This window comes from Sus scrofa, chromosome X, assembly GCF_054392235.1.
Source record: "Sus scrofa isolate SSC_HxYL_T2T_F1_AM1 chromosome X, Sscrofa_HxYL_maternal_Yorkshire_Landrace_v2.0, whole genome shotgun sequence".
In the NCBI taxonomy this organism is placed as follows: Eukaryota; Metazoa; Chordata; class Mammalia; order Artiodactyla; family Suidae; genus Sus; species Sus scrofa.
The window spans coordinates 21,751,121-21,775,686 of NC_139401.1; the positions used below are offsets into that span (position 1 = coordinate 21,751,121).

Here is a 24,566-nt window from a genome sequence, read left to right on the forward strand (position 1 = left end):
ACGACCTTAATTGGAGCTGCTTCTTCTCCCCGCCCCACCCTTAGTTTCTAGAATTACTGGAGTTGAGGAGATTAAGGAACTGAGACAAGGGCGTTGGTGGAATCTTCCACCGAGAAGCCGAAACTCCACCTAGGATGAGACAGGCGTTGCACTGAGGTCATACAGGTGTCAAAGTTGTCAGTGAAGGTGAGGTGTGGCCAGGAGCCTGGTGGAGAGTGACTGGGCTGGATGAGGCATGTACCTCCTGAGGGTTTTTATTAACTCTGGGAACAATGGGCTGAAAGTATCAAAAAAGGCCACCTTCCTGTTTTCCTCAACCCTGCATTTCAAAAGGCAGACTGTTTCCCTTAAGTCAAGCTTGCCTATTACCGAGAGATTTAAACATGTCTCAGACACTGCTGTGTCATATACAATGCAGGAGCATTGCTTTTCTCACTTTCCTTGACATAGTCTTACATTTTTCTATACATTCATTGTTTCTGATAACTTTTCATTTTGATATAATTTTAAATGCAGGCACAGAAAAGCTGTAGAAACTGTACAAGGAACTCTTTTATACCCTTTATCCAGATTCAACCATTGTTGGTATTTTGCTTTATCAGTCTATTTTTACATGCATATTCCGCCCCCCCCCCCATCACTAGTTAGTTGGAGACATTTACTCAAAATGCTTGGGCTGTAATTTGTAAGAACAAGGACATTCTCTTATGTAACCACAGTACGCCGATCAAAGTCAGGAAATTTATCATTGCTACAAAGCTATTGTTCAATCCACAGTCCTTGTTCCACTTTTGTCACTTGTCCCAGTAATGTCTCCTGTGGCTATTTTTCTTTCCTGGTCCAGGATCCAGTCCAGGCTCATACATTGTGACTTAGTTGTCTTATCTTTTTAGTTTCTTTCTTGTGGAACTGTTCTTCAGCTTAACTTTGTATTTCTTGACCTGGATATTTTTTGAAGAATACAGGCCATTCATTTTGGGTTTTGTTGTTGTTGCTGTTGTCATTTGCTTTTTGGGGCTGCACTCATGGTATATGGGGGTTCCCAGGCTAGGGAATAGGGGCTACAGCTGCAGGCCTACGCCACAGCCACAGCAACACCAGATCCAAGCCGTGTCTGCAACCTACACCACAGCTCATGGCAATGCCGGATCCTTAATACACTGAGCGAGGCCAGGGATCAAACCCGCATCCTCATGGGTACTAGTTGGATTCGTTTCTGCTGCACCACAACAGAAACTCCTTTTTGTTTTTCGTTTTTTTGCTTTTTAGGGAGGCCATTCATTTTGTGGAAAATCCCTTGGTTGGAGTTTATCTGATGTTTCTTCATGAATAGATTCAGGTTGTACATTTTTTGGCAAAAAGACCACAGAAGGGCTATTGGGTCCTTTTCAGTATGTCCCACCAGGAGGCACAGGATGTTGGTTTGGCCCAACTGGAGATCTTACTGTTGCTTCATAACAGCAGTGGAACATTCTTTGAGCTTTATTTTTCCCATTTGGCAGGCATTTTGCATTGCACTACAATTTTCTTTTCTGCACAAGCATGCTAATGTGAAGTTTCTAAATTAGTTTTGGTCAATTGCAAATAACCAAAGTGCAATAACCTCGTGTTTTTTAAGGAAACAAGTGTAAGATAATGGAGTTCCTGTCATGGCTCAATGAAAACAAATCTGGCTAGCATCCATGAGGATGCAGGTTCTATCCCTGGCCTCGCTCAGTCGGTTAAGGAACCAGCACTGCCGTGAGCTGTGGTGTAACTCACAGACTGAGCTCGGATTCCACGTTGCTGTGGCTGTGGCATAGGCCTGCAGCTGTACCTCTGATTCTACCCAACCTGTAACCTGGGAACCTCTATATGCCAAGGGTCTGGCCCTTAAAAGACAAAAAAAAAAAAAAAAAAAAAAAAAATCCATTCATTTCTACTTGTGGAGTTTTATGTCAACAGGTATACTTAAACAAATTATACTATTTCAGACAAAATGAGAAAAAATTAGTTACTTGTAAATAATGTAGAAAAAAGTATAGGAGTTCCCGTTGTGGCACAGTGGTTAATGAATCTGACTGGGAACCATGAGGTTGCGGGTTTGACCCCTGGCCTTGCTCAGTGGGTTAAGGATCTGGCGTTGCCGTGAGCTGTGGTGTAGGTCGCAGACACGGCTCGGATTTCGTGTTGCTGTGGCTCTGGTGTAGGCCAATGGCTACATCTCTGATTCGACCCCTAGCCTGAAACCTCCATATGCCGTGGGAGCGGCCCAAGAAAAGGCAAAAAGACAAAAAAAAAAGGTATAAACTTTCTGACAGAATGAATATGGCATATGGACCCCAGGCTAGGGGTCTAATCGGAGCTGTAGCTGCCAGCCCACACCAGAGCCACAGCAACGCGGGATCCGAGCCGCGTCTGCAACCTACACCACAGCTCACGGCAACGCCAGATCCTTAACCCACTGAGCAAGGCCAGGGATAGAACACTCAACCTCATGGTTCCTAGTCGGATTCGTTAACCACTTCGCCGCAACGGGAACTCCCAGAATGAAGCTTTTTTTTAACAGCTTCAGCATATGGAAGTTCCCAAGCCAGAGGTCCAATTGGAGCTGCAGCCTACACTACAACCACTGCAACAGCAGATTTGAGCTGCATCTGCAACCTATGCCATAGCTTGCAGCAATGCTGGATCCTTAACCCACTGAGCGAGGCCAGGGATTGAACCTATATTCTCAGAGAGAGGACGTCAGGTCCTTAACCCACTGAGCCACAACAGAAACACCGAGCCACAATGGAGCTATCTATGTATGTGTGTAAACATTAATATATTAATATATTTTTTCTTTTTCTTTTTTCTTTTTTTTTTTTTTTTTTTAGGGTCACGCCTGCAGCATAGGGAGGTTCCTGGGCTAAGGGGTGAATCAGAGCTGTAACTGCTGGCCTACACCACAGCCACAGCAACTCGGGAACAGAGCTGCATCTGCGATGTACACCATAGCTCATGGCAACACCGGATCCTTAACCCATTGAGTGAGGCCAGGGATGGAACCCGCATCCTCACGAATGCTAGTCATGTTCACTAACCACTGAGCCACAACGGGAACTCCAATGTACTAATATTAATGTATCCTTAAAGTACAAGACTTTTATGATTAACATGGTGCTATGCCAGGTAATAAAACCAGAAGAAACCTCTGGCTTAGTGGAGAGAAGTAAATTATTTTTGCAGCATGGATCTTAGTAACTGCTGCATAATGATTTTAGGCAGATTCTTAGAGCCTGACAGAGGGGAGTCATGGGACTGGTTGTGCCAAGGGGAAGAAGCTGCAAACCGAGCCAAAGAAGATTTGAAAATAAGAGCTGTGTCAACATGCATAAATTCACTTGCTTTGAAGAAGCTGCAATGGGATCCAGGAACAGGAACAAAGAATATTTATTGTTTTGCCTTTGCATGCCAAAATGTAATCTCTCTTTTTCTTCTACTTTTTCCTTAAAACAACAATTGTCTGCATGTAGAATGAGTGTGTTTTAAATGAACCATTCAGTGCTTTTTTTTCTGCTCTCATTTCCAGTGCTGAGCAGCAATATGATAGCCTAGAAATCTCCTGACTTTGGAGTCAGACTGACCCACACTTCAAGCCTGGCTCTGCCACGCACTTGTATGTGCACTTCAGCAGATCACTTGGCCTCGTTGTCTATGTGTTTGTTTATTTATTTACTTATTATTTATTTATGTGTTTACACAGGGAATAAACCTTGCTGGATTGGGAGGATTAAAAATGACATATGTAAAGAACTCCCAGTACTTTATAAATACTGTGGCCAATAGTGGACATTCAATAATGGAGGCTGGATATAAGGACAAAGTAGTTTCAAAAAAAGAGCCCTGGCCAGGGAGCTGGGGCACCAGGGTCCTGTTACCAGAAAACTGGGTTCATCTCTTGGTGGTTCTTGAGCCAAAAAACACAATGAAGCCAAAGATCTATCGGGAGAAAGAAGGAGTTATTACTTGCAACCACGTAAGGAGGACACTGGGGATCCTTCCTTGAACAGCAAAATTGGGGGAGTCTTTTGTTTATTGTTTTGGCCCCACTCATGGCATGTGGAATTTCCCTGGCTAGGGATGGAACCTGCACCACAGCAGTGACCCAAGCCACTGCAGTGACAATGCTGGATCCTTAACCCACTAGGCCACCAGGGAACTCCAAAAATGGCTTCTCTCATGTCAGGAAAGCCACGCCTGGTCCTGTTTTTCTGGGGAACCCCTACCCTAGCTGCTTACAGTCATGGTCCCTGAGCCTTCATTTTACTAACAAGCATCTAGTCTTGGGCTGGTCCCTCAAACTTTCTAGATTTTTTTTTTCCATTAGGGAAGGTGTGTTGGCTGGAGATGTAGTTGAAGGGGCACTAGCATGCCGTCACTAATGCATGGTGGAAAGTTCTTCGCTGGCAAGCTGATCATTGTGCTGTGGCAACACAGGTGAGCAAGCACACAAGTAATTAGTCCTGCCTGGATCAGGGTGTGTACATGAGCTGGGCCTTGAATGTTCACGTGTGGGCTTCTCCACTGTTGAAAGGAGGTGTTTCAGGACAAAGACCCAAATGTCCATCGGGTGAAAGCGTGTGGTGAGGCAAAACGGCGGCTCCCAGCCAACTCCACTGCAATCAACTTCTGGGATTATCTCTGACGGCTGAGTTGCATCACAAACATTTAAGATAGGTGGACCCTCTGGGTTTTGGAAATCTTTTAGCTTTACTCTAGGGAAATGGTAACTGAAATAGGAATTGCCCTGTAAACCCCCAGGTACTTACCATTTGAACTGGGGCAAAGGAAACTACCAGTTAAACAAGTAGTCTTAACTTGGTAATAGTAATAACTGTTCCATGGGTTGTTTCCAGTGCCAGGCACTGTTGAAGTGCTGTATTTCTATTAATCTATTTAATCCTCAGAATAACTGGGTGAAAGCGGTGCTGTTGTGATACTTCCTTCACAGATGAAGAAATTTTGCCAAAGATCTCTTGGTAAAGGTCACTCGCAAGCAAATGGAAGAATCAAGATTAGGATCCAGGGTGCTGACAAAGGCCCTGATCCTAACCATTCTGCAAACCGCCTTTCTAGAGACGGAGTAAGGAAGGAATCGATCTTATAGGAAAGTATATATTGAACTAGTGCTAACAGTCACCTCTTTGAGTATAGCTGCAGTAAATGCTGCATTCAGATGAGAAGCCAGGGCATTTCTTGGGACCAAAACACGCACAATTATTGGCTTTGGTAACAGTTTTGATTGTGTCACTATTTGAGCGTAGGCGCTTAGATAATGCCCTGCAACAATTCAGTCTCCCCTTCCCTAGTGCGCCATTCTTTGCTGCAAGTGAGAAGAAAGGAGGAAGTGGGGTGGGTTGGACAGCATTTCACTTGGAGAATTGAGGGCTTTGTCAAGAGTTTCAAGTGGAGGCTGCCTTAAGGAAGGCTGGTCCTGGAGCTCCCTGGTGGCATAGCAGGTTAAGGATCCCGAGTTGTCTCTGCTGTGGTGCAGGTTCAGTGCCTGGCCTGGGAACTTCTGCATGCTGTGGGCATGGCCAGAAGGGGGAAGAAATGATAATAATTCTTAAAAAAAAAAAAGAAAGAAAAGAAACGCTGGCCCCTGTGTATCTCCTTTGGGCTGAGTGATGGAGCCACAGGCTGCCAATCTGCCCGAAAAGTCAGGCGTCCTCAAACTGGAGGACCCCTGGTGGGGGCGGGGGTGCTACAAGAACACCTCTCAGGGCACTGTGAGGCTGCAGGCAGTGGGAGAGTGGCTGCAGACAATAGCAGAAAAGGCCTTCTCATCCGTTTGTGTTCCCCAAGCTAGTTCTCAAAGGGCCAGCGGGGATACCAATGAGGATTATGACTGGCACTCAGGGTGCTGGCTTGCAATGTCTTGAGGAAAACCTATTTTGTGTTGCTGTGGCTGTGGTGTAAGCCAGCGGCTACAGCTCCCATTCCACCCCTAGCCTGGGAACCTCCATGTGCCGCGGGTGCAGCCCCAAAAAGACAAACCCAAAAAACCCACAACCGTATTTTGTCATTTACTTTTCTTAAATAATCATCCAGAGAGTTCTACCAACAAACTCTTAAGGGACTTACAAATGGGCTGTGGATTGCCTGGCACCCTGGGGATCAGGAATACAGTCACCACCACCCCCAGTGCCCTGCCCAGTATCTGTAGAGGATTGGTTCCAGGACCCCCTCAAACAGAAAAGTCTGAGAGTGCTCAAGTCCCTTATATAAGATGATGTGGTGTTTGCATTTAATGAATCTTAAAATCATCTCTAGGTTATTATAATATTTAAGACAATGTAAACACTATGTAAATAGTTATAAATACAATGTAAATGCTGTGTAAATAGTTCCCAGACATGGGCAAATTCAAGTTTTGCTTTTAGGGACTTCGTGGACTTTTTTTTTTTTTTTTTCAATCTGAGGTTGGTTGAATCTGGGGATGCGGAACCATGGATGCGGAAAGCTGACTGTATGAGTCGTGTGATGGGCAAGAGAATGGGGAAGTCCTTTGGGCTGTGGGATGGAAATCCTGTGAAATCAGATTGTTATGATCATTATACAGCTACAGATGTGATAAATTCATTTGAGTAATAAAAAAAAGAGAGAATGGGGAAGTCCAGAGTGGGGAACTCTGGGTTGGTTGTCACCCTCATCTCCCTTCCCCAACACCTGACCCGAGAGAACTGGGTTTCTCTGCTTAGGGTCTTTTGGGGTGTCAAGCATGAAGCTCTATTCTTCAGTTCATTTCAAAGGACACAGATATTGAGGGCCTACTGTGTGCCAGGTACGGTGCTAAGCACTGGGAGGATGAAAAGTCCAGTCCTGAAGGAGCTCAGAGCCCAGAGTAGGGCGTGCCCTAGTAATAATAGCACCGACCTCATCATCATAGCCATTCCTTGAATACTTATGTGTCAGATACTGCCCTCTGTGCTTGTCGTATATTTATTCATTGAATCCACACAACAGCTCTAGGAGGTGGATACTGGTATTATCTCCATTTTACAGCAGGGGGAGGAGACACAGAGAGATTGATGAACCCGTCCATCGTCACACAGCTAGTAAGAGGTTAGATAGGAACTCACACCAGAAATCAGTTTGGTGGAGATAGGCAATTGCTCCAGGGAGGAGGGAGGCGGGACACCCTCTCCAATCACATACTTCCTGGTGGGTAGGGGGACCTGCTGGTGGGAGGCAGGCAAACCCACAGACCTCAGCTTTGCGGAGTTGTGAGAAAAGTGGGGACGCTTTGAGACAAAAGGCTGAGCCATCAGAGGCAGCACATGAAGGGGTGAATAGCTAGACGCTGAAGCCACCTGCCTGGGTTCAAGTCCTGGCTCTAGTACTTTCTAGCTACCTAACCTCTTTATGCCTCAGTTAATCCTCTCAGGGCTGATAAAGGATTAAATAAGTTAGCATTCAAGGCTGAAGAATACTCTTCACCGGAAAAAGCACAACCATGAGGCTGGTTTCCCAGCAGCCTTCAATTTTGTTCCTTTTCGCAAACATCTCACTACTAAGTCCACCCCATCAGGCACTGACGTGAAATTTGCTTCAGGTGATAAAGTTCACGTAATAGAAATCTCTCTACAGCTTTACCTTACAAACTTGGTTTGTCTACAAGTCTTTTATTTTTTTTATAATTTGGGGCACCTGTATGTAATTCTTTTTGGGGGGCCGCAGGTGCAACATATGGAACATTCCAGGCTAGGAATCGAATCGGAGTTACAGCTGCCCTACAGCCACAGCAACATGGGATCCAAGGCGTGGCTGCGATCTACACCACAGCTCATGGCAATGCTGGATCCTTAACCCACTGAGCAAGGCCAGGGATTGAACCGGCATCCTCTTGGATACTAGCCAGGTTCGTTTCCGCTGAGCCACAATAAGAACTCCCACCTGTATATAATTCTAAGACATTTACATCACCTCAAAAGGAAACCCTGTACCTATTAAGCAGTCACTTGGCTTCCCTCCTTCCCCCAGCCCCAGGACACACTAACCTGATTTCTGTCTCCATGAATTGACATATTCTGGACGTTTCAAGTGGAGCCATACAGTATTTGTCCTTTTGTGACTGGCTTCTTCCACTTAGCATAATTTTTCCAAGGTTCACCTATGTCATGCCCGATATCAGTACTTCATTCCTTTTTATGGCTTAATAATATTTTGTTTCTCCATTCATCTGTCGATGGAAATTTGGTTGTTTCCACCTTTGGGCCATTGTAAATAGTGCTCCCGTAAATATTCAAGTTTTGGTTTGAACACCTGTTTTTTCCATTCTCTTGGGTCTATACCCAAGAGTGGAATTGCTGGGTTGCAGGGTAACTCTGTGTTGAATGTTTTGAAGAGCCGCCAAACTGTTTCCCATAGTGGCTGCACCATTTTACATTCCCACCAGCAATTCCTCCACATCCTCGCCAGCACTTGTTATTTTCTGGCTTTTAAAATGTATTTATTTACTTGAGTCAGAGCCATCCTCATGGCTGTATCTATTGGGGTTCACATGGCTTTGGGATTTGGCGGTGCTACTCTTCACTTTGCACTGGCATCTCCTGGGTGTTTATATATTTATTTTAACAACCTGATGCCTGGGCTGCACCTGGGTCGAGGCCCGGCAGCAGCAATAGCTTTGAAAGCTCCCTAGGCAATTCCACTGTGCAGCCAAAGTTGAGAATCACTGTATCCAAGATTCCAGGCCCCTCTCGGTGGCTATACACTCTTTTTAATCAGAAATTTAAATCGTGTTTAACTAGCTGGGCGAGGCTCACATTTGTCTGAGAAATGGTGGGGGAGTGATCCAGATTTCTGTCAGCCATTGTAACCCTGATAGCTAAGGCCAGTTTTTTGTTTTTTGTTTTTTTTTTTAAGAGAGGAAGTGATTTCATCACAGCTGCAAACAGGGGGCAGGGAGGCAGAGTGTCTCCAAGGGTCCCAAGTGAACTGATGAAAAAACAAAAAAACAAAACAGCAAAACAAAAGGCTACTGGGTAGCAACCCCCTCCCAACCTCTCCACAAGGCAGGTTTGGGGGCAGCAGCCCAATAGGTGGCCTGTGGCATTTTACAGTTAGCATCCCCCACTTCCCTGCCACCACTAACCGCCTTCTCCTTTTTAACAGAAGTGCTTTGCTGTTTTCGATTTTCTTCCTCCCAGGAGGTAGTTACTGCTGCTAACTGTGCAGGATAGTGTGGCTCTCCAGAGTTTTTAAAAACAGCTGCGGACATGCAAGTTGGCCTAACTGCCAGCACGCACATGGGCCCAGGTGAACCTGAGTTTTGGGTAAGATTAGTAACTAGCATGAAGTAGCACTTTGCTAAGAGGTTTTTCCACTCTAAGTATTGACTTCATCTTATTGTCACCACCCTCCAGCCACTCCCCCGCACCTTTGCCAGGAACAGCTGCAGGGGAACAACCAAACACCATGGGGAACAGAAGGGTTTCATGGTAAGGGGGTGTCGAGAAGGACCACACGTAGGACTGGGGCCTGCGTCAGGTGCTTTGTGCAGCGAAGAAGGAAGCCTGGTCTTGCTCTGGTTTGGTGCCGTCTGGAAGCAGGCGTGAGCCCCGAGCTGGTGGCTTAGTAATGTCATCCAGAAGGGGGAAGACCAGACAAAGGCTGGGATTGGTGAAGAAGCAGCAGTTGCTCAGAGGAGTCAGGACCCAGGAACACTGGGTGACTTTGGTGGTTGGGACAAGTTCCTGCTTTGTCTGTGTTCTGACATGATTAAGGAGTGGCCTTGTTTTTGATTTATCCCATCCTGGTCACAGAGTGGCCTTGTCTGATGTTAGGGCCCCAGGGAATTGCCTATGTTCAACAGGAGAGGGCCTGGCCTACTCCTGACAGATGCCATGGACTGCTTTTCTGTTTTAGGCCTCCTTTTGGCCAAGTGCAGACAAGGGCAGGCTAGAGGACATTGATCTGTGACATCCAAATTTTCACCATTGCCATGGTTTTGTTGTTTGGGAAACACAGGCTGGAGTTGGGTGAGTCTCCTGCTTTTTTGTTTCAGGAAAAGTTGCTGATTTCTTTGATGTGACAACAGTTGCACAGGATACACACCGGTCCACTCTAACACAAGCAATTCCCACACACAAAGTGATGATTCATCCAACGGGCCTCGAAGCCAGGGGCCTAGATTATAAAACCCAGGCAAGGAGAACACGTTCCAGAATCCAAAGAGGTACTTACAGCCCAGCTGGAGGCATTTAAAAAGGCCTCAAGCCCTTGATTCCTGTTTGCATCCTACCTTCCACAATCTTGCTGGGATTGTGTCCTCAGTGGGTAACACATGCATTGTGAACATGCTTAAAATGACCCCAACAATGTCGGCTCCATTTCAAGGCCCATTTATCTCTAATGCTGTGCTAGCATTCTCAGGCCTTTTTGTTACACTCCACTTTTGCTGTGGCTATCTGATTACTTCATGGCAGAGCATCTCAAGGGTTTTCATCTCGTCTACTCTGCACCTTCAGAAGCAAGGCAGGTGCCAGCGCTGGCCACTGCCACCTGCCCTGCAGGACACAAGCTGCTGAGAAGGCCCGGCTACTTAAAGTGCAGGCCCAGCACAAAATGAAAACACGGGGCCCCTGGTTCAAAAGTCTCATTAATGATTTCAAGACAGCTCGAGCACAGAGGTAAACCAAGTGCAGGGCCCTTCTGAGTATGAGGCCCGGTGCTACTGCACAGGTTACATGCTGCGTTGTATATTTCACAGGTATGTGCTAAATGAACATATGTGATGTTTCTTTCCACCAAAAATAGAATGCAGTAAACATCTTCAAGTTCAATTTAAAAAAATAAGTGGATGAGGCACACTGGAGACCTGTAGAGCCCTGCTGCCCTTGTAACGTGGCACAGGAGGACCAGCCACGTTCCCAGGAACTGGACTCTGGAGGAACATCCCAGGAAGCAGTCAGGAGCTGCAATCTGAAGAACAAGACAGAAGGCTGAGATGGCAGAATAGCTATGGAAATTGAGAACCCTGGATGCATGGAAGAAAGGAAAACATGCAGGGCAACAAACAGGTGGCTGGGAGCAGGAGAAAAGCAACGTGGGAGCTACAAAGGGGAGCAAGTTCTTAAGAAGATGGTCTGTTAAAGGACAGTCGTGAAGACATTGCCCAGTTCTTGTAGAAAGGTGGAAGGACTCAACAAAACAGCCATTGGGAACTGTTTGCGGAAAAGATGAGTATTTAGGTTCCTCCTGCGCTTTGGAGGGTCAAGAATTCACTGCTCTAGATTTTTTCGAGCCATTAAGGGCAATTTCTGCGGAGCTGGGGAACGCAGAGAGAGGCGCATGAGGGCAGATGGGATGAGGGAGGCATTGGCCCAGGGGTACTGTCGTGTAATAAGGGAAGGCTTTAGTGCACAGACACCCATGATCTCTCCTTTGCACATCTTCTTGAACCCTAGTCATAACCTTCAAGTCAAAGACAAGCCCACGGGGGGGGGAAGTTCCCTGCCACGAATGGAGACATCAGTGACGGAGGAGCAACTCTAGGAACGGTGATTTCCCAAGTCAGCAGTAACATGGTCTTCCCCTCCCTTGCGCTTTCCCCATTCCCGTTTTTCGCGAAAACATACGTATTTGAATACCCAAGGTGCCGAAACGCAATGCCGACCGGGGCTCACGATAATGGAAATGACAATTCTAAAGGATTAAACTGTAGTATTTGAAGAGTTAAGAAAAAGGCGGCAGTACTTTTAGGCTCCAGGGTGGCTCCCAGCATTTTATTTTCTTGGCTTGATCGGGAAAACGGAGGGGCCTGGGCTCGGGGGCTGGCCTGGGGGAAGTGCAGGGGGTGGGCCCCCCGGAAGTCGTGCTGCGCGGTTTAAACCTAAGGTGACCTAACGGATGGCGGGAGCGCCCGCCCGATCCTCTGCGCGGGGCGCGGCCATTGGTGACGCACGCCGGGGAGCACGGCGCCCACGTTTCCACCATTGCCTTAGCGCGGCCTCACACCCGACGCTCGGAGTTCGGGGCTGCGGGCGTCCTTGCTTCCTCCCTCCCGGAGGCGGGCCCGACCCCGCCCCCGCGCCCCGGGTGGCTCCCGGCGGTCCCTCCCACCTCCTAGCCTAGGCCTCCCCGGCGCGGCGCACTCCCCGCCGGCCGCAGCCTGACACGCCGCGCGGCCCCCCAGTCTCCCCGGCCGCCTCCCCCAGGCATGGCACAGGGCCTCGCCTCACTATGGCAGCAGCACGGCACAGCACGCTCGACTTCATGCTCGGCGCCAAAGGTGAGGGCGCGCGCCCGCCACCTGCCCGGTCGCTCCCGCCGCCTGGCGGCTTGGGGCCAGCGGGGCCGGGCGGGGCGCGCGCCGCGGGCCGAACAATGCGGCCGGCCGCGCGGCCCCGGCCCCGGCGCGGGCGGCTCCCGGGCTGCCGCGTGCACCGGCGCCCGCGTGGAGGCCGCACTCCTGCTCCCGCCGCGCTCCGTCCCGGCGGCAGCGCGGGGCCTGGAGGGGCCGAGCAGCCCTCCGGGCCCCGGGTCGCCCACCCGCGCCCCACGCGGGCTCGGCGGCTGCCGCCGGTGTCTCCTCACGCCTCCCCCCGACACACACGGGGAGGAGGACTCCTCGTGGTCGCAGCGCCCACTGGGGCGAGGGGCGTGCGCGGGGTCGGCCGGCCGGACCTTGTCCAGTTCCCCGAGGCGGGCAAATTCCCGCGGGGGCGGGGGCTTCCCTCGTGGGAGCCGGGGCTGGGGCAGGACCGCGCCGCGCTCGCAGGATTCTTAGCCTACTGCGTAGGAGACTGACCCCCGGAAAGGAAGGGGGCACGGGAAAAGGAAACGGTGACTATATTATTATTGGGGGTGGGGGGGTGAGGTCCGAGCGCGGGAATTGTGAGTCTCCGAATCGGAGAGGCTCGGAAGACTGCGAGCCGACCCGAACGGAGGGCTGGGAAAGTGCGGACTGACTGCAGGAATTGCGGAGAGGAGGGTATTTTGCACGTTTTTTTTTTTTTTTTTTTTTTTCTGGGTCCGTTTAACACCGTCTAACACGGGGCGGGGGGAGGGGTGGGACTGTTGGTCTCTCTTGCTGGTGGCTTTTAAACCTGTGAGTGCCGCAGACTGGAATCTGCGCTTCCCGTACGTCCCACTTGGAGCGTTTCTTCCAGGTCTGGTTCTTTCACTGTCTTTCCTCCAGTTGGCTGGAGCCACCTTTTCTGTTAGCGTTGAAAAACATGACTTTCACACTTTCTGTTCTGTTCCCCCCCTCCGCCCCCGCGCCTGTTTTTTTTTTTAAACTTCGGAGTATTCACTTTGCATTTTCATCCCCCTCCCCCAATTTAAAGGATTTCGGAAGGCATAAGGTGAATAAAATAAAAAAGACTGGGGATTTGAAGCGAGACCTAGGTTTGCATCTTATCTTGATGGGCTCTGCTTGTGACTTTGGCTCTATTTCTCAACTTGGCTGAGCCTCATCTCCTCTGGTAAAAACAAGGAGGGACAGTGCACACCGCATAGGGCTCTTAATGTTAGAGGAGTTGCTGGAAAACACTACTAGTTAAGTAATAACCGTGTATTTGGGTGTTCGGGAAGCGACTAGGAGAAAACTGAGCATTCACCCTCCTTTCTTAGGTGAGGCTGGACAGAAGGAGTTGGGGAGAATCAGGAGATAAAATGGGGATTGGAGGTGGCTAGAAGGTTTTGTTGAGTGATTGCCCTGTCAGCTTTCAGATTTAGTAGTTAATGAAGGTTCTAGCATATTCAGTTTAAAGGTGAAGGGGCGGGGTGAGGCCTGAGGAAATAGTTGTTCAGCTGCTCAGAGTTAAGCTTCGGTAGCATCTTTGATGGCAAGCAAGTGTGAACATTGACCAGCGCCTGCTGAGCGTGGCTTTTCCAGGCTCTAAGGAGGGTAATCTCAGGATGAGGCTGGAAGATTCTGGCACTTTCCTAAATCTGAGTGTCCTTGCCTGAAGCCTTAAACAGCTTTCAGCTTAATTCAGGTTTTGTCTCTTGAAATGGTTGCTCACACAGGGCTTCTGTCTTCTTTTGTGAAAGTGGGGAAAAACTTTGGCTTAACTGTTGAAGAAAAAGCGAGAGAACTTGAACGTTTTGGAGCAGATGCTGGCCAAAGAGGGAGGAAGAACCATGGACGTGCAGTTTGGAAAGGAGCTGGGGAAGCTGGCAGGTTCAAAGATGGGAAGATGTGTGAAAGTGGCATCTAAATAATTGTGTGAAGAGAAAGTAACGTAAAAAGATGGAGGAATATTCCCAGCCAGAGTCTTGGATTGTTAATCTTCAAGATAATGTTTTGATGGCAAGGTGAAGAACATGCTAGAAAGAAAGAATATTGAGGAGGATGTGTATGATGCATGCGTCTGGGTCAGATCTTGAGCCCGTCTCTTCATGACTTGTGGGAGTAAGAGAACTCTGGTTGGTATTCCCCCATCACTTGATTTTGTGAGGCATGTCACCCATACTGTCCATCCACACTTCTAAAATAAGGGGATCCAGCTAAACTAAGGTCTAAGTTGTTGGCTTTCCTTAAGGGGCACTTAGTAAGAAGTTTACCACCTGTGAGGTCTCTCCAAAAACATTTATTTTAATTGATAATGAGTCAAAAGGCATTACTCTTGGCGTGTGAGTATTGGATGTGACTCAACGGTGAGTCAAATGCCTGTGGAGCCTGGAATCATGTTCTTCTTCCCGTTTGTCAGTAATCCTTCCTAATGCTCCAGTTCCATGATGTGATTTTAATGGAATTAAACTTGACCCACTTATGTTATTATGCTGAGATTCCGTAGAACTTAGTTACCAGTGCAAGCCACCTAGTAAGTACCCAGCAGCCACTGGGCCACCAAGGGCAATTATAGGTTGGGCCTGGCGGTGCTTATTTAGTTTTGGCTGATGAGGTAACTCAGGCAATTTTAGTTTCTGCTGAAAAAGATCTCCTCTTTGATCATCTTGTAAATGAAGTATTGGACTCCGAGGACCCTTGCGCCTAGAAAACATTCTGTGATTTCTCAGCCTGAGGCTAACGAGAACAAACATGTCCCATATTTGTGTAACTTAAGCATCTCAGGGCTGGTGGAGGACACATGATTTGTTTACACTAGGCATCAGGTGTGCTGCATAGACAGGTGAGCGAGGTACGCATGGCCCCTGCCTGACCTGGAGAGGTAGCTGTCTTCATGTCCATTTCTCCCCCTGGGCTGGGGGTAGTAGTAGCTTGGAACGCAGACCCCCACCGTCTGCATCCTGGACACTCTTCTGATAGGTCATGGCTGTTGGAGAAGTCCTGGTTAAAATGGACTCGAATGATATGATGGTAAGGGTAGAAAGCTAGTTCAAGTCCACCTGGGGAAAACAAGGCATGCATTTACCTGTAGAATTAAGGGGATGGGTCTGATGGGGGAAAGTTCCTGATACTATGTGTCCGTCTTTGGAACAGCTGATCTGTAGTTTCTGAAGGGAAACAAAGTGACTTATGTTATTCATGTTAAATTAGTCTTAGAACAGCAATCTTGTTTAATAAATTAACAGAAGGCCTCTTGGAAATTATGGGCTTGGCTGAAAAAGGTTTATGGTAGGGGTTCTTAAGTTGTGTGCCTTTGACTCTCATGGGGTAGCCTGTGGAGTGCTTCTTAGAATAAGAATTTCAAATGCATAAAATAACCCAGTTATTTAAAATGACGTTATCAAAATAAAACCCCAAAGAAGTGGAATAGTGGGTAGTGATACACGCGTCTTCAGTAGCACATTGAAATACAATCTAGCCGCAGGCCTCGTAGCCTCCCTAATTTCGAAGTAGAGCTGAAAAATCGGTATTTCCCCTGTCATGTAGCAAGGAAAAGCTGTGCTTTATTGGTGACGGTGGCCAGGTATAGTTGATGATTTACAAGCATAATTGAAGAAAACGCTGTTTCAATTAGTGAAGATAAAGATGTATATTTTTTCCCATCCTCGTTCGCAGACAGCCCCCCCCAACTTGTGTCCGTTGGCCTCTGGGGAGTCTTTGGACTCCCCTGCCCCGGGTTCAGCCCCTCCTAGGAGCTAGAGAGAGAACTGGGACTGTATTTTCTCTATATTGGTCCTTTTGGGAGGAGGTTTCCACTCAGGCCAAAGTTGTAAGCAAATGTACCTGGTTCCTCTTCAAAACATCTTTTTGAAAACATAAAAGCCAATGTTTACTAATTGCCTCCTAGGCTAGGTATTGCCCTGAGTGCCTAATACAGTATTTGATGTAATCCTCACAGCAACCCTATGGCGGGTCCTCTTACCCCCATTTTAAAGAAGAATAAATAGGCCCATTGAATTTTTTTTTTTTTTTTTTTTTTAGCTCTTAAGTAGGATATCTGCGATTCACAGTCGTGTCTATTCGATTCCAAGGCTTTTGTTAATTCCCCAGCTGAGAAGCCTCTTAGTTAAGGTGCTGATTTTCAGTGGCCGAAATCACCGTGCCCTTTCCACCCTGCTCGCCCCCTTTTAGCTCTATCTGGAGACATTTTTTTCATATCTTTTTCCCTTGGGGAGGTGTGCTGCTTGAATCTAGTAGGCCAGGGATGCTGCTAAACCTCCTAGAGCGCCCAGCATTGTCAGCCCAAGCAAAGTATCAGTGGTGCTAGGATAGAGAATGCCCCGTGTACGTTCTAACCAGGTTGTTGGAGTGATCTGGAGGAAAAATCAACAGCAAAATTTCCCTGGTTCTTTTTGGAAGCCTCTGGTGCAGGGAAGGAAGCTTGAGGTTTGCACTGGGGTCCGTTAGCACTTCCTACCCAGCCAAGCCTGTGGCTTCAGGTGACCTTTCCTCCCTGATAACCTGAATTATCGACCTCTCCACCAAGCTCCTGTTCTCCGTGTATTTATTGAGCGGCTTTCTGGCGAAAGCATATAGTCTTTGTGTGTTTCAAATAGCTACAACTATCAGCATAAAACCTCAACCAGTTTGGATTGCATCTAGCTTTTTTTGTTCTTTTGCTCAAGAGTAGAAAAAGCTTTCTTCCTATTCCCTCAGCATTATTAGCCCTTGTCCCCTCACACTTTATCCACTGTCGTGACAGCCAACAATACTCACACCCACGCCCCTTGTTTAACAATGACACCTGGGGTGGCTGATGACTGGGAGCGGGAACATGCATGCGTGGGCCCCACTCTAGATTGATGTGAATCACAATCTTTGAGGGGAGGGTAGTACTTGGAATTTGCATTTTTAATCAGCTTTCCTCGCAGTAATTCTGACACTGATTAAGTATGAGAACCACTATAATAGGATCCTCTTTAAAAACAAAAATCCCCCTTGTGCCAGAAACCTTTGAGGCACACATCCTCCTCATTAAGTCCTGTGGATTCTACCTGTTACCCTCTCAGATTCCCTGCTTCCTGACTACAGTTTTGGGCCACAGTCTCCCTACTTGTCTCCTCTGGGAAGGGCTCAGTCAACAGGAACTCAGTAGAGCCCTGTTCCCTTTCCCGTTTAAAACTTCTCCCACTGAGTCTTCTTTACTCAGTAGATAAAATTGAAACTCCTTAGCAGCACTTACGAGGTCCGTGAAGGTTCTCCAGCCTCACCCAACACACAGGTGAGTCTCATACTCCCTGTGCTTTCAAGTAGCCGAGGGGCCCCTGGCCTCAGAATTTTGCAACAGCTTTGGGGAAGGTATTTTTTGTCTGTGCTGCAGGTATTCTCTCGTACCATAATTGTCTCCAGAGATAGTTTTCTGAACTGCTCTGGGGAGGTCCCTTATTGGCATCTGCCTTCATTTGGCATGCTCTTTTGCTTTGTTGGGATTTTTTAAAAAACTCCCTCTCAACTCTGCAAAAGATTCTTAATTGCACTGATCATGCTCTGTTTGACCCCAGGCTGAATAATTGCACATTGCTAGGAATTCATTTTGAGAGCTTGCCATTAAAAATTTGTGTAAACCTTAATGGGTTTTTTAGAATATAATTGTAAAGTTATACCCATGTCTTTAAACCTGTAGAGGTAGTGTATGGTAGAATTCGTCTGTGCTTTATATCAAAAAGCCTCACCTGGTTTTTATGTGGTCCTTCTCTGTTATTTTAAATGCTTTGGGAGGGATTGACTATAATCCAGGCATTAGCAACAATGTCCACCCCAGCTAACGAGAGAGAGCTATTTTTTCAAATAATTTGAAGCTCTGCAGGTGATGGTTCTTAAAAAGAGCATTTTCCAATTAAATGACAAACTGGTAGATGATTTGTCTTGTGGGTTTTTTGTTTTGTTTTTGTGGGGAAAAACTGATTTTGTTTTGCAGTGGAGGAGTTACCAATTTGAAATCTTTATTTTCATCCTTTTTATTGTATAATGAAGTTGGCTGTGTTTGAATCACACTCACAGGCCTTCCCTACCTTCTTGGGAGGTGGATTGAAGTGCTGTGGTCTCCTGTAGCCTTGAAAAGGTAGAGATTTTGGTGTTGGACTTGGGACCATGGTAAGAATTGGCATTAGGTGCTTTATAATTTTTTTTTTTTTTTTGTCTTTTGTCTTTTTGTCTTTTGTTGTTGTTGCTATTTCTTGGGCCACTCCCGCGGCATATGGAGGTTCCCAGGCCAGGGGGTGAATCGGAGCTGTAGCCACCGGCCTACGCCAGAGCCACAGCAACTCGGGATCCGAGCCGAGTCTGCGACCTACACCACAGCTCACGGCAACGCCGGATCGTTAACCCTCTGAGCAAGGGCAGGGACCGAACCCGCCACCTCATGGTTCCTAGTCGGATTTGTTAACCACTGCGCCACGACGGGAACTCCAAGGTGCTTTATAATTTGAATTGAGATCTCCATGGTTATACTAACCCTTGGCAGGTAAGGATTGGTTAGAAAGTCACTGGATTGTGGTTGGGCATCTGTTTAAAAACGTGTTCAATAAAGCTATTACTGAGTTTAGTTTTTGGAGTCACGCATATTCTGGGGGTTTTAATCCACCATTTCACTGCAGTTGTAACCTAAGCCTGTTGGTGTGCGCTGTGGCTCCAACCACCATTTCATGGTAGTTTAATTATAGGCTCAGTTCTTTTGAAAAGTTAAGAAAACTCCTCAATTGAATTCTGCAAGCCAAGTATGTAAACCATTGCACAAATGCTCTTTTAAACCCTTATAACTAGGCACTTTTCCAGACCCCAGGAAAAAGACAACTCTGGAGCCCTAAATTGCGGTAGGCCTGCATTTTGTTAAGCTGATGATGTCACCTGTGTTCTGGAATGAGCCCCTGAGCTAGTGGCCATACTTGCGATCAAAGGCATTTATGTGCTAAGCGGCAAAATCAAAAGGAGCTGGTAAGAGCCAGTAGCATGTTTGAGGTTCCTGAGCTGATTTGACCCTGGGGGTAGTTTCCCACGCATCTTAATTTCTCCCTTTGCATGAAGGTGCCAGTGATACCCAAATCCCACACACTGTGTTGTTGGGTGGGATGGCCAATAAAATGTTTGGAAGAATGTCAAATGATACATAAAACGCTTAGCACTAATTGCAATACTTAGCACCACCGAGTACTTTGAAATCATGCCAGTGGATAAAGATGCCCAATTCTAAAGAGGTATGAATTTCACTTAATGAAAGATAAGGAAAGTTCTGCTGGCACAAGGGAGAGGTAGAAAATAATGAGTTGGCATGTGATTTGAAGGTTGGTCTACTTTATTTACAGGATCTCTCTAAGTTATTAAAGTAGAATTTTAAGAAGATACTTTGTTTTTTTTTTTTTTTGTTTTTTTTTTTTTTGGTCGCCCCATGACATATGGAGTTCCTGGGTCGGGGATTAGATCTGAGCAAGAATTGTGACCTACGCCACAGCTGCAGCAATGCTGGATTCTTAACCGGCTGCTATGGGCCGGAGGTCGAGAGAGCAGAGACACTGTCAATCCCATTGCATCATAGCGGGAACTCCAACCGCTTGATTTTGAAGATAATACTTCCAAGGGTCTGTGTTGCATGACTCCATTTTCCCTGGAATGAAAATTGCGACGATAAGAATCCCGAGCAATTCCTGGGATCCTGTTATATTTAGCACCAAATTGTCTCTTGTGAAGGACTGCAGGTCACAGTGGTTAAGCAAGACTCATAGGATCATGGGCATTCTGAATTTCTAGAAAATATTAGAAGATACCTCAAACTGGGTTCAACGTGGGACCCTTTCTCTTTGTTTATTGAGGTATTATTGACACATAACGTATTAGTTGCTGGTGTACAACATAATTCGATACGTAGATATATCGCAAAATGATCACAGTAAGTCTAGTTGACATGTCACCATAGTTTGAAAATTATTTTTTCCTGTGATGCGAACTTTTAACATCTCTTCTTAGCGATTTTCAAATATGCAGTATGATACTAACTAGTCACCATGCTGTTCATTACATCCTGTGACTTATTTATAAGACCCTTTTTCTTAGAACTGGTGCCGTGGATTATGCTTGGGGAAACAGTAATAGTGTAGGTTTTATAAATGTCTTAACATCCTTGCCTGCTACTGATAGTATTCATTGTTAAAATAATTTAAACTATTTAATGCTGCAGCTAAGTGGCTCAGTGGGTTCTGGGGTTGGCCTGTCAGTCCAAGTGTTTGATGTCCCTAAGTGGGGTTTGTCTAGGTTGGAGAGAAAAAAGAGTTTACCATCAGCTTATTCCCTTGGGAATATGATAGGGCTTTAAAAAAAAAGCATTTTGTGAATGTTAACTTGTTAATGGAGTTCCCTTGCATACTTTTTTTTCTTTGAATAAATAAGACAGCTTTACTTGAAACTGTAGCAGCTGTTCAAGTAATGATTGATGCATTTGTCTTTTTTTACATGTCCTTGTTTGTTTTTAGTTACTCATTTTGGGCTACATACAGGCTGTAGGGAAATATAGAAAGGGTGAAACCCAGATCGCTAGTCTTGCCACAAGTAGATAATCACTGTTGATGTTTTTGGAGTATGGGATAAATGCCTCATTTTTGTCACTTATATAACTAAGGGGGGGCAACACAATCGAGTGATTGGAGCCTGGCTGCTTGAGTTTGGGTCCTAGCTCTGTTACTTACTAGCTGTGTAACCTTGGGTGCATCTTGACCTCTTGGCCTTAGTGAACTGGCTACGCTTTGATTACTTTGTTGAACAGCAGCTGTGAGAGCAGACATCCTTGCCTGCTACTGATGGTATTCAGTCAATTACCATTAAGTACAATGCTGGCTGTAGGTTTTTGGCAGATGCTTCTTATCAAGTTGTGGGCATTCTCTGTTGCTGGTTTCTGAAAGCTTTTATCTTGAACAGGTGTTGAATTTTATCAAATGCTTTTTTTTTTTTTTTTTTTTTTAAAGGTCCAGGCCAGGGATCGAGCCTGCACCACAGCTGGCTCCTTAACTCACTGTGCCACCAAGGCACTCTGTCAAATACTTTTTTGCATCATTTTAATATCATGTGATTTTTCTTCTTTAGCCTATTAATATGGTGAATCATACTGATTTCGTAATGTGTATTTTGTAAATACATTGAACCAGACTTGCAGACCTGGAATAAATCCCATTTGGTCATGATATATAATTATTTTCATATGTTGCTAAATTAAGGATTTTAAGGATTTGTTAAGGGTTTTTTTTTTTTTTTGGCCATGCCTGTGGTGTGTAGAAGTTCCTGGGCCAGGAATCGAACCTGTGCCACAGCAGCGGCTGCTGTGACAAACCCAGATCCTTAACCCACTGAGCCATAAGGGAACTTCTGCTTAAGTTTTTTTTTGTTTCTGTTGATGAGAGATACTGATTTGGTCTATAGATTTCTCTCTTTGGGCTTTGTCTGGTTTTGGTGTTAGGATAATGGCTTCATAAAATGAATTTGGAAAAAAAAAAAGTTCCCGCCGTGGCGCAGTGGTTAACGAATCCGACTAGGAACCATGAGGTTGCGGGTTCGGTCCCTGCCCTTGCTCAGTGGGTTAACGATCCGGCGTTGCTGTGAGCTGTGGTGTAGTCTGCAGACGCGACTTGGATCCTTCGTTGCTGTGGCTCTGGCATAGGCCGGTGGCTACAGCTCTGATTCAACCCCCAGCCTGGGAACCTCCATATGCCGTGGGAGTGGCCCAAGAAATAGCTAAAAAGACAAAAAAAAAAAAAAAAAAAAGAATTTGGAGGTGTTCCCCTTATTTTCTGGGAGAGATTATGTAGAATTGGTGTGAATTCTTTAAATATTTGGCAGCGTTCTCTAGTGAAACCAACTGGGCCTCAAAATTTCCTTCTTGTGGAGTTTAAAAATTTTGAATTCAGTTGCCTTAGCAGTTACAGGGCTATTTAGCTTATCTGTTTCATATTGGTGAGTTGTGGTGGTTTGTGTTTTTAGAGGCATTAGCTTATTATCTCTCAGTTGTCAAATGTATGTGTATAGAGTCATTTATTTTGTAGGGTTCCCTTATTATCCTTTTGGTGTCTGTAATGATATCTCTTGCTTTACTCCTAACATGGACTATCTGTATCTTCTTCTTTGTCAGTCTTGCTAGAGGATTTCAGTTTTTTGATCTTTTCAAAGAAACAGCTTTTTGCTTTATTCATTTCTCTGTAGTTTTTTTATTTTCAATTTCATTGATTTCTGCTGTTAACTTTATGCCCTTCCTCTGCTTGCTTTGAGTTTATTTTTCTCTTTGCTAAGTTGTTTAAGTGCGAGCATAGATTAGTGATTTGAGACTTTAAAATGGAGGCTGGTGCTCTTAAATATTCTCGAATGTGAGATTGTTCCCATTATTAGCTGCTGATGTAAGTTCTATGTATCCCTTAAATTGCAGGGGACCTAGTTAGGTTACTAGCTGTTTTTTTTTTCTTCACATTTAATAAGTTGCTAAGTGAAGTGTAGGAAATGTTTCTTAGATTATTCTAGCCTCAAGTTCTAGAATGTCACCGCTGGAAATTCAGGTTGTAGAATTATAGCAGAGGGAGAAAAATTGGTTAAGGATTTAGAGCTGGAAGAAACCTCAGGCCAGGGGTCAACAAACTAAGGCCCTTGGGCTGTATTCTGCTCTGCTGGCCTCTTGGTGTACAGCCCTCCAGTAAAGAATGATTTTTGCCTTTTTAAAAGGCAGTAAAGTACACAAACGTATTGGTGACAGGGCCTGACTTGGCCTGCAAAGCTTCATGTCTTCACCGTGTGGCCCTTCTGAGAGCAAGCCTGCCTACCTCTGCCTTGAGATTATCTGAGGCCAGTGGCTTGCTTCAGGGGCATCTGGGAACATGTACAGGTACAGCTCCCAGGTCCCTCACAGGCTGACCTAGCACACGGCCCTCCCCATGTCGGGAGAGTTGATTTGTGCCCTTTGTCCTCGGTCTGTGCACCATCCTCCAGCCACGCTCACTTTGCCAGCGCCTCCTTCTGCAGGGGGCGGGCCTGAGCACTGACTGGCTGGGCCTGCCCTGGGCAACCCCGGAGCCAGGGAAGGTGCCGGGCCGCCTCAGGGACAGCTCTGTTAGGAAGGTGTTCTTTGATAGCGCAAAGTTAATGAGGTCCAAACCGCTTTAGCTCTGGAAATGGTATTTCATTGTTGATCTGCAGCATAGCGTAGACGCTGTGGCAGAAACCCTAGAATTTTTTTTTTTTTTTTTAATAGAAACACAAATGCTGATAGGTCTGACCTTTGAGGGATTCTGCCCACCTAAAGTTAGTGGGAAGAAACCTGGGTATTCATGCTAAGTGCTCAGAAAACATATTTCATCCTTCCGGGATTAAAAAAAAAAGAAAACGTTCTCCCAGTTCTACTTTGGAAAAGAAATCTTATTGTGGGGGAACTGAAGGAAACCCTCCCCATCCATCCCGCCTTGGGCCAGCCTGTAATCTGTCTCCTCTGTGGGGTGAGGGTGAGGCAGCAGGCCTCATGGTGGACTCTGATGAGCAGTTTTGAACTGAAGGTAAGAGGCTCGTCATTTTTCCTGGGCCAAGAGCCTCAAGCCTTGGACTCTGTAATGCCCCTCTTGCCACCTGCTTGTCCTTTTAATGATGCTGCTGGGCCCGCTTTGGTTTCCTTTAACTTCCCTTTCCTGTCAGGGTGAGCCTGATTCTCAGAGAGCGTTCACTATTGTGGTAACCTCTCATTCGTGTCTGTGCTCCAGCCCAGTGACCCCTTCCTCTTCTCTGGGGGCACGTGCCATGGTGTCGGAGTGCCCCCTGTTCCTCCAGTGACTCCTGATGGAGAGGGCAGATGGCCTGGTAGTGAGCGTCTCATGGCCACAAACTAACAGTGTCAGCTTGCCACCAAAAGAAAGCCAGGCTTTGGCCTAACCTCCCTTTTCTGAGACTTTTTTTTTTGTCTTTTAGGGCTGCTCCCGCGGCATATGGTGGTTCCCAGGCTAGGGGTCGAAGCGGAGCTGTTGCTGCAGGCCTATGCAACTGCCACAGCAACGCCAAATCTGAGCCGTGTCTGCGACCTACACCACAGTTGACAGATTAACCCACAGAGCGAGGCCAGGGATTGAACCTCCAACCTTGTGGTTACTACTCGGGTTCGTTAACCACTGGGCCACAATGGAAATTCCTCTGTGCCTTATTTTATCACTCTTGGTTCGCCTCCCATGTGGGTTAAGTCAGAATGTGAGGGCAGGAGTTCTCATTGTGGTTCAGCGGAAATGAATCTCCATGA

General features: G+C 46.5%; 2 protein-coding genes across 2 annotated transcripts in view; one reads left to right on the forward strand and one right to left on the reverse strand.

Moving 5' to 3' along the window:
- Positions 1-7,631: 7,631 nt before the first annotated feature.
- LOC146394505 (uncharacterized) lies at positions 7,632-12,094 on the reverse strand. Its single transcript, XM_085008756.1, has 2 exons — positions 11,725-12,094; positions 7,632-10,950 (listed from the first exon to the last, which is right to left on the reverse strand). The coding sequence occupies exons 1-2, from the start codon at positions 11,962-11,964 to the stop codon at positions 10,813-10,815; spliced, it is 378 nt and encodes a 125-aa protein (XP_084864882.1). The 5' UTR covers positions 11,965-12,094; the 3' UTR covers positions 7,632-10,812.
- Positions 12,095-12,263: 169 nt separating this feature from the next.
- Positions 12,264-24,566, forward strand: part of SMS (spermine synthase) — a gene marked incomplete at its 5' end in the record, with an annotated part of 50,809 nt that continues 38,506 nt past the window's right edge. Inside the window, one exon of the mRNA XM_085008486.1 lies at positions 12,264-12,813. Coding sequence (XP_084864612.1) covers positions 12,264-12,813 — 550 coding nt within the window. The remainder of the gene's footprint in view (positions 12,814-24,566) is intronic.